This window comes from Gouania willdenowi, chromosome 12, assembly GCF_900634775.1.
Source record: "Gouania willdenowi chromosome 12, fGouWil2.1, whole genome shotgun sequence".
Classification (NCBI taxonomy): Eukaryota; Metazoa; Chordata; class Actinopteri; order Blenniiformes; family Gobiesocidae; genus Gouania; species Gouania willdenowi.
In genome coordinates, this window is record NC_041055.1 from 26,994,118 (window position 1) to 27,005,822 (window position 11,705).

The 11,705-nt window shown below is 35.3% G+C and overlaps 1 protein-coding gene across 3 annotated transcripts in view; it reads right to left on the reverse strand.

The window, feature by feature from the left end:
* Positions 1 to 10,417, reverse strand: part of aff1 (AF4/FMR2 family, member 1) — a 20,850-nt gene extending 10,433 nt beyond the window's left edge. For all 3 annotated transcript variants that reach the window (XM_028463003.1, XM_028463002.1, XM_028463001.1), the window contains exons 1-6: positions 10,220 to 10,417; positions 6,574 to 6,694; positions 5,637 to 6,329; positions 2,272 to 2,310; positions 958 to 1,044; positions 365 to 398 (exon numbers count right to left, since the gene is read on the reverse strand). In XM_028463003.1, the coding sequence (XP_028318804.1) occupies positions 365 to 398; positions 958 to 1,044; positions 2,272 to 2,310; positions 5,637 to 6,329; positions 6,574 to 6,694; positions 10,220 to 10,236 (991 nt within the window). In that variant the 5' untranslated portion in view covers positions 10,237 to 10,417. The remainder of the gene's footprint in view (positions 1 to 364; positions 399 to 957; positions 1,045 to 2,271; positions 2,311 to 5,636; positions 6,330 to 6,573; positions 6,695 to 10,219) is intronic.
* Between the last annotated feature and the right edge of the window lie 1,288 nt (positions 10,418 to 11,705).

An 11,705-nucleotide genomic window follows, 5' to 3' on the forward strand; every position in this document is an offset into this window, starting at 1 on the left:
AAAAACCACAGGACTGTACACAAATTCAGCATGACAGAAACTTATTGAATTACCATAATTTAGACCAGGAGAGGTATTTAATTCCCCAAAAGTTTGAAAATATAAGTACTTTAAACTGGGGGAAAATCTATTATATTACACAATGCAGAATTACTCACTGTTTGGGAATTTTGAAAAAAATATTCAAGTAAATTGAGTTTAGTTAAGCACATTACAGACGTAACCTTTAAAGCAGACTCCATGGTAAAATCAATAGATGTTTTTTTTTCTTTCTTTTTTACTTATAATTCCAAAACAAAATCCTAGAATTGTATTTCTGAAATAAATTGCTTGCTCAGCCACACAAAACTGCTTTGTTACTCACTTAGTACTGGACATGAAGACACACCCTCTGCTTCCTGTGAAAAAAACAAAAAACCAAGATAAATAAAAGAGAGAAGCAGGCTTTAATCTAAATCATACCTGTGTATTGTTAGAAATGTTTAACTTCTAACAAAATATATTCACATATTCTAAAATAATTATCTTTAGTTGCAGAAAAGAAAAAAAAAAGTATTCCTCAAGCAAATCATGCAATCTGAGCCAAGACATCAACCTGTAGGTCCATTCAAAAGGAATAGTTATAACATTTAAAAAGAGATTTAACTCTTTTTTTAGGGACTGTATCATCTAAAAAACAATAGCGCTTAAAGAGTAGTGTTTTGCCACAGTGTCTGTCAATACTGTGCACACAGGAGGTAAGGGAAGTTGCTGAGCAAGTTTGGCGAGAAAAAAATAAATAAAAAAATTAGATCACCTCGAGGAACACATATGTTCATCAGCAAATGACTGAGGCTAAAACCAAACAGCATTTCAGTGTTTACTGCATCAAAGCTATACGTATAAACTACTGCATCTAATATAACCAGGATGCCTGAGAACCTTCACAGAAAAATATTTCTGTCTTTGTGATCTCACCTTGGCTGGGAAAAGGATCTTGGGGCATTCTTCAGTGCTGGGTGTGTGAATGGTGGTTAGAAGAGGAGGCCACAAGGAAGTCATTTCCTATAAGGAGAGGCAGAGGGTGGCTGTACATTACATTTTAAAATCTCAAACCAGGTTCTCCAGTCTAATGAACAGCCAGTTGTATGTAACGTATTGCACAGTGACGGGTGACTGTTATCATGGTGGGGGCCACAAAAGTGTCAATGCCTGTTTCAAGGGCCACATTATCAACATCTGAAAATGATCACAGGAAAGCATTGCACCCAAAATTTGTCCACCGAAAATTACCCAAAAGTGTATTTTTGGTTTTTCTCACCGAAACAACTCAACAGAAACAGTATGTTGTAAAGACACAAGCATGCACTCATTAACTTAAATGCACTTTGTGTTTTTATGAGAACATATTTAAGTTGAACCTCTTTCAGAAGCCCAGTCAGCTATAGGCCTGTGCAATATTATTTAATGTATGAGTGGGGTCATTTTATTTTTAATTGTGCATTGGTGGAATGTCAGTGCTAAATAATTATGTACACACTTGGGTATGTGGAAGCCGTTGACAAAGTTTCAGGTCGAACAGACACCGTGTCTGGGAGATATTCACTCCTCAAACATACACGCATACAGAACTTTCTTGCTTTTATAGATAGATTTGGTGGGTTTTTGCTGTCTTTTTGTATTTTTTATGTTATTTGTCTTTTTGTTGGGGTTTGGCGTTTTTTGTTTCTGGAGCAACAAAATTTGATAGCGGGCCACATCTGGACACCTTAACATTAAAATTCAATAAATCCTATTTTGAATTGTTGCAGTACAAATGGGTTTGAAAGTCTTTGATAAACAACGGAGCAGCCCTGATGAGGAAAACACCAGAAAACATACAGTAAGAAGCAAAGACATTTTATCAGCAGCCGCTCAAGAGTGGAGGATTGCTGAGCAAACGAATCCATGTTTGCTCTTCAATGACAAATGAAAACACAACATAAGCACAGTCACAGTTTTGCCACGTTACGCTCTGTTCTGGCACGACTACATTTTTTGTATTACCACAGTGTGGCTGATATGTTTATATCAGAGAGCTCATAATTCCCACTGAAGAATCTAATACTGGGAACCACTTCTGACAATAAATGCAGCGGATGATGTGATAATATTTTTTGTCTAAAAGTAGCATCAAGTTAAATTAGTCTTGATCAAAGAATTGTCTTGAGTTGACAAACACCTGTAAATAACTAAAATTAATTTATTTGAAAAATGTATGTATAGAACTATCACACAATCAGCAGGACGTACCTTTAAAATGTCCTCCACAAACTGATCATCTCTTCGTATCTATAGCAGGAGGAAAGAAACAACATTAGTCTCTAAAAAAATGTTTACAAACATAAGGTAGTAGAGAGAGAAACAATGATTGCTCCATTCAAATTTTAAAAAGTCTGCCAAAATCCATCATTTAGCTGTACCACATGAGCTGATTTTAAACAAATAACAAGGAAATACGCACAGCTTAAAGTTCACCTGTTTACTGAGGCCTTTGGCAGAGTTTAGTTACTTCTATTGTATCTTTATTTGTGGCATCATTGTTTAAAATATTTTAAGGTCTTTCAATTTTATTGTAGAGTACTTTGGTATGCCGCTGGCTGCTTTTAATTGCTACATAAATAAAGCTGACATTAACAATAATTGCAGAATGTGCAAGCAGAAATGAATGTCATGATGTAAAATGATAAAACATTCCTTAAGCTGACGGCAAATACTACTTATATTTGTATATTTTAACCGTTACAGATGTGTAGGTGATGGAGTTACAACTAAAGTGGAGAGACTTAATGTACAGAGCTAATGAAATTTCAAGATGCAAGAAAACCTGCTTTTAACTTTCTAAAAGTGTAAAAAGTAGAAAACGTGTAAAACGTGAAACGCAGCTGTCAGTGAACTGCAACATAAGATCAATGCTTCTCTGAGTTTTTCCTTCTGAATGAAGCGTTTGTCGACAAGTTCAGACTGAACGGCGCCATGGAGCAGTCGCTTATGACAAAGAGTTACATTTCAGTTCTGCCGAGTGCTGCAGTGAATTTATCCGAGGCAGCCAAGGTCACAACGTATCTAAAAAGATTGATAACTTTCATCAATGTTAATCATTACTAGGCGTGTGCATTGCCATTAATATGACGATACAAGTCACAATACCATACATCCCGATATATCGCGATACAATCGCAATATCGATAATTACAAATCTACAAAGTACAAAACAGTAACAGTAACAAGTAAATGGTAGCCAACTGGAATTCAAGTACCAATATGAAAAACACGTGGTATGTTTAACAAAATATCAAATTACATTTTTCAAAAGTTTAAATTTTGCTTTTACTTTTTTCCACAATGATTTTTCAAAACTTTTCTAAAACTAGCAAATTTGTTAGATCTCTTGACTCCTGCTCAATGATACTGCCGGTATCCAGCACTTTCACTTTGAGGTAACGCTTAACATCTTTGCGGTATTTTAAACAATAAAATAAAATGGGCTATATTTCCAAAACTTTTGCAAAAACAGTTAAAATACTTCATAACTTTTTAAGATTGGAAATTTTCATGACCGTGTGGACACTGCTTTTACAACAGATTATTTTAAATTCTTAAAAAAAAAAAAGTAATCACAAACATCTATAAAAGTCTCCATGATGTTTTGTGAAGATGAAGTGCAATCAACTTCCAAGCTAAAATGCATTGAGGAATGATAAAAAGATAAAGGTGAAATGTGCAGTGTTTTAGCAGCAGAGAATCACAGCGATAGGTAGTTTAACAAGGTCTTATATGATTCACTGACACCTTTTTTCGTTCAAAAACTTTATTTAAAAAATTGATTTGGACATATTTTTGGATCGATATGACGATGGCGTTGTGAAATATTGCAATATATAGTCGTTTTTTCTTACACCCTTAATAATTACCCTATTCCCTGCAAGCTATTTAAAAAAACATTTAAATTTAATTTGGGAGAAAAATTAAGTTGAACTTCACTTTTTCTATAGAAATGCACCCCAAGCACATAATTCCCCACTGTATTGGAAGAGTTTAGTTTCACAGCAACAAGCTTTTCAGGATAACAAAAAGGCAACACGTCACTGCCCAACATCACACCTATTAATTACCAAATATCAAAGTAAGCAACTTCTTCAGCACTGTTGTGCTGCAGCAAAAGCTCAGAGTCATGAATAATGTTCATATGAAAAAATAAGATGAACTGAAATTCCACTGTAGTTTAAGAAAAAAAACAACAAAAAAACCCAAAAAGAACAGCACTAGGACTTCTTAAATGTTGCACTGGTTCAGCAGATAAAGACAAGTCAGAGAACAACGTGAGGTCAGCACACACACGACTAACATTGCTCACAGTACAGAGCATTTAGAGCTAGCAAACAGCAATGAACAATGATATCAAATTATTTTGTGGCACCATTCAATGCACTGAAATGTGAATAAACAAAGTCTTAAAGTCTACAATGAGTGCAGATAACTTTTGATACTGAAAAAGACAAGACAATGAACACTCAACATTCTGAATAGACAGTGGTTCTCAAACTTGACCGCCAAAATAAAGGTTCCAGAGACCGGTGACCCCCACTATACCTGAAGGTGGTTGAACACAGACATGAACATTGAAGAACAGTCATGTGGAGACAGGGCCATCTATAAGGGGGGGTAAAGGGGAGAGCTTTTTGGGGTCCATCCATAAAGTCAGCAAAATGATGGTCCATTGTTCTATGAATCTATGACAACCTAATTTATTTATTTATCTGAATAATATCCACTGTTATCCAGGAAGTTTATTATTATTTCCGCCATAGTATATAGTCATCTTAAAGATGTAAACCCTTGTTTTAATCAGAAATAAAATGGGTTAAAAGTGACCAAAAAGGGTGGAAAAGGTGCTGAAATGGGATTTTAAAAACCACAGAAATTAGTTACAGGTTGCAAATTAGAGTGGCCAAAAATGGACAGAAAAAAAAGTTAAATATAGGAACAATTAGTTTAAACTGGCAAATAAAGGGCATGGCAAATCATGAATGTGGATAAATTGCCAAAAATAAATATAAAATGAGGTGAAAAGAGGTTAAAAGTGACAATAATAGGTCAACATATGCAACATTAAGTGAGAAAAGTGGTGGAAAGGGTTTACAAGTGCTGAAAATAACTTAAAAGTGAAAAAAAATGCAGCAAAAAGGCATTCAAAGGAGCAACAATATGACAAGATAAGTGATAAAAAGAGGGTAAAATATGTCAAGTTTGGTGTATTTGCAGAAAAAGAAATAAAAATAAGCAATACTGGGCTCAAATTGCTCAAAAGAATTATTCCTAGTTCCTTGAAGGTATCTGGAAACCTCGTGACCCCCGTTCTCACACAGTGGTCTCCAAACCCTAGGCCATGGACCACTACTGGTCAGTAGACCATTTGGTACCGGACCAATAAAAAAAGTGTTAAAATGATTCTAATTTTCTTTTTTGGTTTGTTTTGGTCACTTTATTGTGAAAAATTGTCATTTCAGCATTTGCGCTCACGCCTCCTGTATTTGACTATATTTGCTTAGACTCCAAGGCCACTGAGAAAAGCATTTACAGTCATGATAAAGACATTTCATAGATCATTAACTTACCTCCAAACACGGGGGCTTTGTTTTTCTTTTGACCAAGTCTGACTCGCTGATTAACTCGGGTAGATTAGGGCGAACATACGCCGTCGGCTTCTGGGTCGGGATCACGTGGGGCTGCTTGGACGATAGGAGTGGAGCAAAGTTCTGGGAGTGCAGTGTGTTATTCATGTTAACTTGAGAGACAGGTGTATCTTTAGGAGACTGCTTCAGGTTTAATGTGGAAACATCCATCGTGTTTAGACACTCAGAGGAGGGACCATCAGATCTGGGAAGTTGTTGACGGTCAAAGGTTTCTGCATTATTGTGAACACTGGAATGAAAGATAGGGGGTGGCTTAATGTCAGGGGACTGGGCAGACATTTCCTGGTCAGGGCTAAAAGGCTCCCCAGGATCTGAGAGGTTATTCCTCCTCCTTTTTCCATGTTCTCGACCGTCTGGAGAGGATGCAGTGGAAGTCCGTGCATACTGAGAGGTGAGGCTGTTAGCTGACGGCCCACAGTTTTCAGTAGACACCAGGTTGTGGATTTGAGGTTTGGCTGACTGATCAGTGCTTGGCTGATGCTGATAAGACTGTGACATGGTTACAGAAGTAGGAATGTTGAAGGGCACAATGGAAAACGGGCAGGAATTATTTCCAACTTCATAACTGCCCAGCATCTTCTTGATCCGATTGGACAGCTCGTCGCCTTTATTTGTCTATAAGAAGAACAAAGAATTATTGCCACTGTATTGTATTGATAAAATCACAACTTTGAATTAGAGGTGGTTACATGACAATAAGAATAAAAATCATTTATTCTAATAGCAGACTATGTACTGACAGACATAGCATTACTAATAAGGAGAACAATCAAAATGTGTCAGATTCTGAATGCCACTACAAACAGTGAAACCAGCTTGTATTGTGTAATTTTCCCCTTCCCACAATGTGAACTTGTACCTTGTACGGTTGCCCAAAAAGTGGCTCATTCTCAAGGTTGAATTCTTTGGTTTGCCTGGTTTCTTGGTTCCTCCGTTCCCATGCTCGGAGGCGTAGAAGGTTCCTTTCTTCGTTGTCAACACTACAATAAATAAATAAATCAGAAAAGGATGTTAGTCAAGGTGATTTGACAAGCACATCTTTGGCAGGGTGAATAAAACATAAACAAAAGGGAGGCATCAACAAAAGATAATCTCACTGATATACTAAAGTATTCTTAAGAAAACTCAATAACTGTGCATGACAAAGAAAAAGATGCAGCATAATTTTTTTTATTGATACTAAAAACATCAGTTATTAGTTGATGCAAAATTACTATCATTTCAAAAGACACCTTAGGCTAAAGAGAGCAGACAAAACAGCATTTTTTGGTGTGCCAATGACAGACACGTGCACATGAGGGGCAGGGATGAGTGTCTGATGGGAAATGTCAAACACGGCCGCCATGAGGATTCACTACAACAGTCACATTTTGTTCTTAGAGTCCCCAAAGAAAGCTTGGAGCCCATTCATCAAATGGAAAACTAGGGTAAATTCACATATCCTGGCATCCTGCTAACTGACAAACAGACTGAGTTAATCTAATAGTTGGATTAAATACTTTAATGAGTATAGTGCCTTCTTAAGGCTTTTAATTGTTTATTAAAAGAAAGCTATCATCTGTCTTTTTGAATATAGTCTGTTGGCTTTCCTCCCCCAAAAAAAGATGCTGAACAGTAAACATCCTCTTGACAGAATCAACCCCCCACCCCACCCCACCCCAGGGAAGTCTCTATGACAACAAGTGGAGCAGCAAAGATTTGGGTGTGAGCCAAAACTAGTGTTTGCTCATTAATCCGACAGACTGTGGTCAGAATCCTGCCCAGTCCCCCATCAGTGAACACCCACAGGTAAAAAAAAAATGACAGACAATGCAAAACACAAGTCAAACCTGAGAGAAATCATTTGCTGTTGACTTGAATTTTATTACCTATGCCAAAAAGGGAATATTTTCACCAGCCTTTATTTTTTATTTATTTGTCTGTTAGCAGAATTACATCCAAAATACTAGACAACATTTCAACCAAAAGATAGCCTTTACGCGACGGAAGATTCCATAAAATTTTGGAGGGGATTTGGATCAATATACAGATTCTGGATTAATTAAAAAAAATCTCTTGTCATTGGTGAAATTTAAAAAGTTCATATATTGGTTTATCAATGACCGATCTTTATGAAATTTGACTTCGACATGTACAAATGATTTCTGAATTATCCCACCAAGTTTCATCCAGATCAGATCCAAATTGTGCATTTTATCACAATTTTTCTAAAAATTCAATTCAACTTTATTTATATAGAGCAGAATATAACAAAGTCATGTCAAAGCGCTTAACAATAGAAAAATTTGGGGTGCCTATACATTTGGATGAACTGTATCCTTATTAATGGGGAAATATGTTTTATTTACAAGCCTTTAATGTGCAATCTTTAAATATAATGCATCTGTTGAATTAACTGATGAACCAAATAATAATAATAATGATCATCATAATTAAAAAAAAAAAAAAAAATCAGGATCACAGATCCAGATAACTGCAAATATCTGGCAAAGTAGACATTCGGTGCTTGGTCGAGGTTTGTGTTCTCTTGGAAAACGATGTGAAAAAAATCAAAGCAAATAATTAAAAATAAAACAAAACAGTTGTAGTTTGTTATATTAGGCCAGTGGTTTCCAATCTATTTTGGATTGTGACCCCAATTTTTATACAGTGTCTATAGTTCCGGACCCGGACTTCCGAAAAATCTGACTATTGTTCCGGCACTTACTGTGCGCATGCGCAATTCCATCACTGCCAGACATTTTCTACATAATGATGGCTGAGTGGTCTAGGCGCTAGACTTAAAGATGTTTCCTTCCACTGATGTGGGTTCAAATCCTGCTTCTGACATTTTTTTTTTCATTTTTACATATTTAATGCGACAAATTGCAATTTTAAAAACACGTATACAAAAACGAAAAAATTTTTTTTAAGGGTATTTCCTGGGTTTGGGTTAGAGTTAGGGATAGAGTTATTAAATAAAACTAACAAAACTATAGCTAGAAGAACACGGGTCCGGCAGTGACGGATGCAGACGCATGCGCACAGGAAGTGCCGGAACTATGGTCAGAATTGTTTGAGGTCCGGTGTCACGATGTGAACTCAGTACATGACACCAGGTCCGGACCAATAGCAACAGCCCTTTTTTAATATTCCAAATTTCTGGCAACCCAAAATATATATATATTTTTTGATCATATTTGTTATACTGTGTATGTTTTTTTTTCTCTCCTTTTACTCTTCTCTTTATACTATATTTTATTTGAACTAGATTCATATTTGAGAAAAGTGAAGGTATAGCATACATTTGTTTAAGATTGTGTGCTGTGTTTTAATTTGAAGAAAAAAAAAAAATTAAAAAAAAATCAGTAATTATTTTTACACATTCCAGGCGACACCGTCTAAATTTAAAGAGACCCGTCACCCCACATTGGGGGTTGAAAAACACTGTATTAGGCCTTTAATGTAGTCTGTTCAGAAACAAATAAACTTTAATCAAAAATTAGAGACAGTTTTTATGGATACTTTAGTCTTTTAAACAAATATATACCTTAATTTCAGCAATATTGAATTAAGTTAATTTCAAGACGGTTGTAGCAATCCAAGAAGACAGAACTTTACATTTTGAGCGATTGATCCAAGGACAAAAATGTATACTTGTTTGAGTTATTTAGACAAAACTCCATACCCATCTATGCATATTCTCTGTAATTCAATGTTTCATCTTATTCCATAATTTCTCCTAAATTGTTATCTTTTATTTTTTGTATTACTCTGTTTTATATTGTTCTGTTTTTAACGTAAAGTGCCCTTGGGTGGCCTTACAGGTATTGTATTATTATCACTACATATAATAATAATAATAATAATAATAATAATAATAATAACAATAATAATAATAACAATAATAATAATAAAAACAGGACCTCGTACACATAAAGCTAGACACGTGTGAACTGAATTGAAAAACATTCATAAACAGGCTTATAAACGTGTTTTCTCCATGGCTGGTATTGACAGCTCATCCCTGTTGATCAGCTGGTTTAAAATCAGTGCAGCCTGCCGCTTGCAGCTGGTTCCCCTTCACCTTTTTAGCTCCTCACGTCTCACTTTAAAACTTTAAACCACTGCACTTACGACATGTACCAATCTCCACTAATACGTCCACACCTTTCTTGGCTCTAAACTTTACTTAAAGACTCCTCTGTGGCGTTGACACCCAGCAGGCTGACTATTAATTAACATTAACCGCGACGGGTCGGCGCTTGTAAGGCTAGGTGTTATGGATATATTTGTTTCTCGTTTGACTGGTGGCTAACTTGTTTATTAAAAAACAAACAATACACAAGTTAAAGTTTTGCATCAAACATAAAATACAGAAAACTATTTACAGTAATTACGTAAACATACGAATAAAGTATTTGTCACCTTATATCATGGAAACTAACAGGTTTGTATCACTGGGTCAGCCCACAGCGGGCAGCCAGCGGCTGTGCAAAGTTCCGTGTGTGTGTTTGTGTGCCCACCTTGGTTGAGATGCCATGTTTCGCTTCCAATAACAGCCTGTCAGTTGTTTTAAGTTGTTCTCCGTCCTCAAAGAGGTCTTCTCCACACCACGGTCACATTTCTAAACGAATATCGATGCCTCAGGTGATTTTTTTTTTTTAGCGGCTCGTCGGTCGTCGCTGAGAATGTTTGAGAGTGTCCGTGTAAACTAGCTGGAATGTTCCACTGCGCTCAGGAACAGGGGGGCCGAGCTCAGCTTTAAACATGCCAAACTCGTCACAAACATTTATAAAGCAGTCCGAAGGCTGTGTTGTAGTACAATGACGACACTTAAACATTGTTAACATTGATGTGCGTTATTGGTTTTCGCAACAAAACTTTGAACTGTTACCCTTTTGATTTAGACATGGTACAGTCTGCCCTGTTTAGAAACACGTCACACCGCACGCGGTTATATTCACTGTTGTTTAAAATGTAGAAATTACAATTTTTGGTCCCGAAACTTTAATCTCAAAATATTAAGACTTTAATACTGAAATATTAGGACTTTAATATCATAAAAATTACGATGATATGATGCTATCATCATAAAATAATGCAATAAGATTCCATAATTTTGTCCTCGAAATATTACGACTTTAATCTCGCAGTGCCCAGATTTTCTAATTTTCTAATTTTGCCCTAATACTCCATTTTACGATACAGTTAGATGAAGACAGTTTTCCAAATTATAATTTTTTAAAATCCGTTTTCCGAATTAATTTTTTTTTTTTTTTTTAATTCGTTTTGCGAATTAATTAAAAAAAAAAAAAAAAATCAGTTTTCCGAATTTGTTGGGTGTTTTTTAAAATCCGTTTTCTGAATGAATTATTTTTCAAAAATCCGTTTTCCGAATGAATTTTTTTTTTTTTACCCGTTTTCCGAATGAATTTATTTTTTCTAATTCGTTTTCCGAATCTTTTTTTAATCCATTTTTCAAATTAATTCGGAATAAATTTATTTGAAACTGTTTTTTTTTTTTTTTTTTTTACTGACTACAATGTACGATGGAGCATTGTAGTCAGTGAAAAAAACTTCAATCAAAAAGAAATATTTGCAATCAAAGAAAAAAGTGTTCAAATGCAAAATAATATATGAGGCCAAGATAATTGTTTGATTGGAGATTTTTTTATTTAATTTTTTATTGAAAAGGTTGTTTTTTTTATTAAAGTCTACTTCCTATGATTGAAAAGTGTTTCTTTTATTGAATAATATAGACTCAAATCTACCTCCATAAAGCACAGGACATACTGAAGTTTGTTCAGATTTTTGTACAGAAGGGCACAACAAATGTCACATTTAGCAGTAACTACACACTAGGGGGCACTGTCTAGTTTCTTCTGAAGTGAAAAAACTAAACAAAACAAAACAATTTCTTCACTCGGTTAATGGTTTAATTGAGAATTGTAAAAATCATATTCCAAATATGTGTCATACAAAGGCGTCTTAGATAAGAATATATATAAT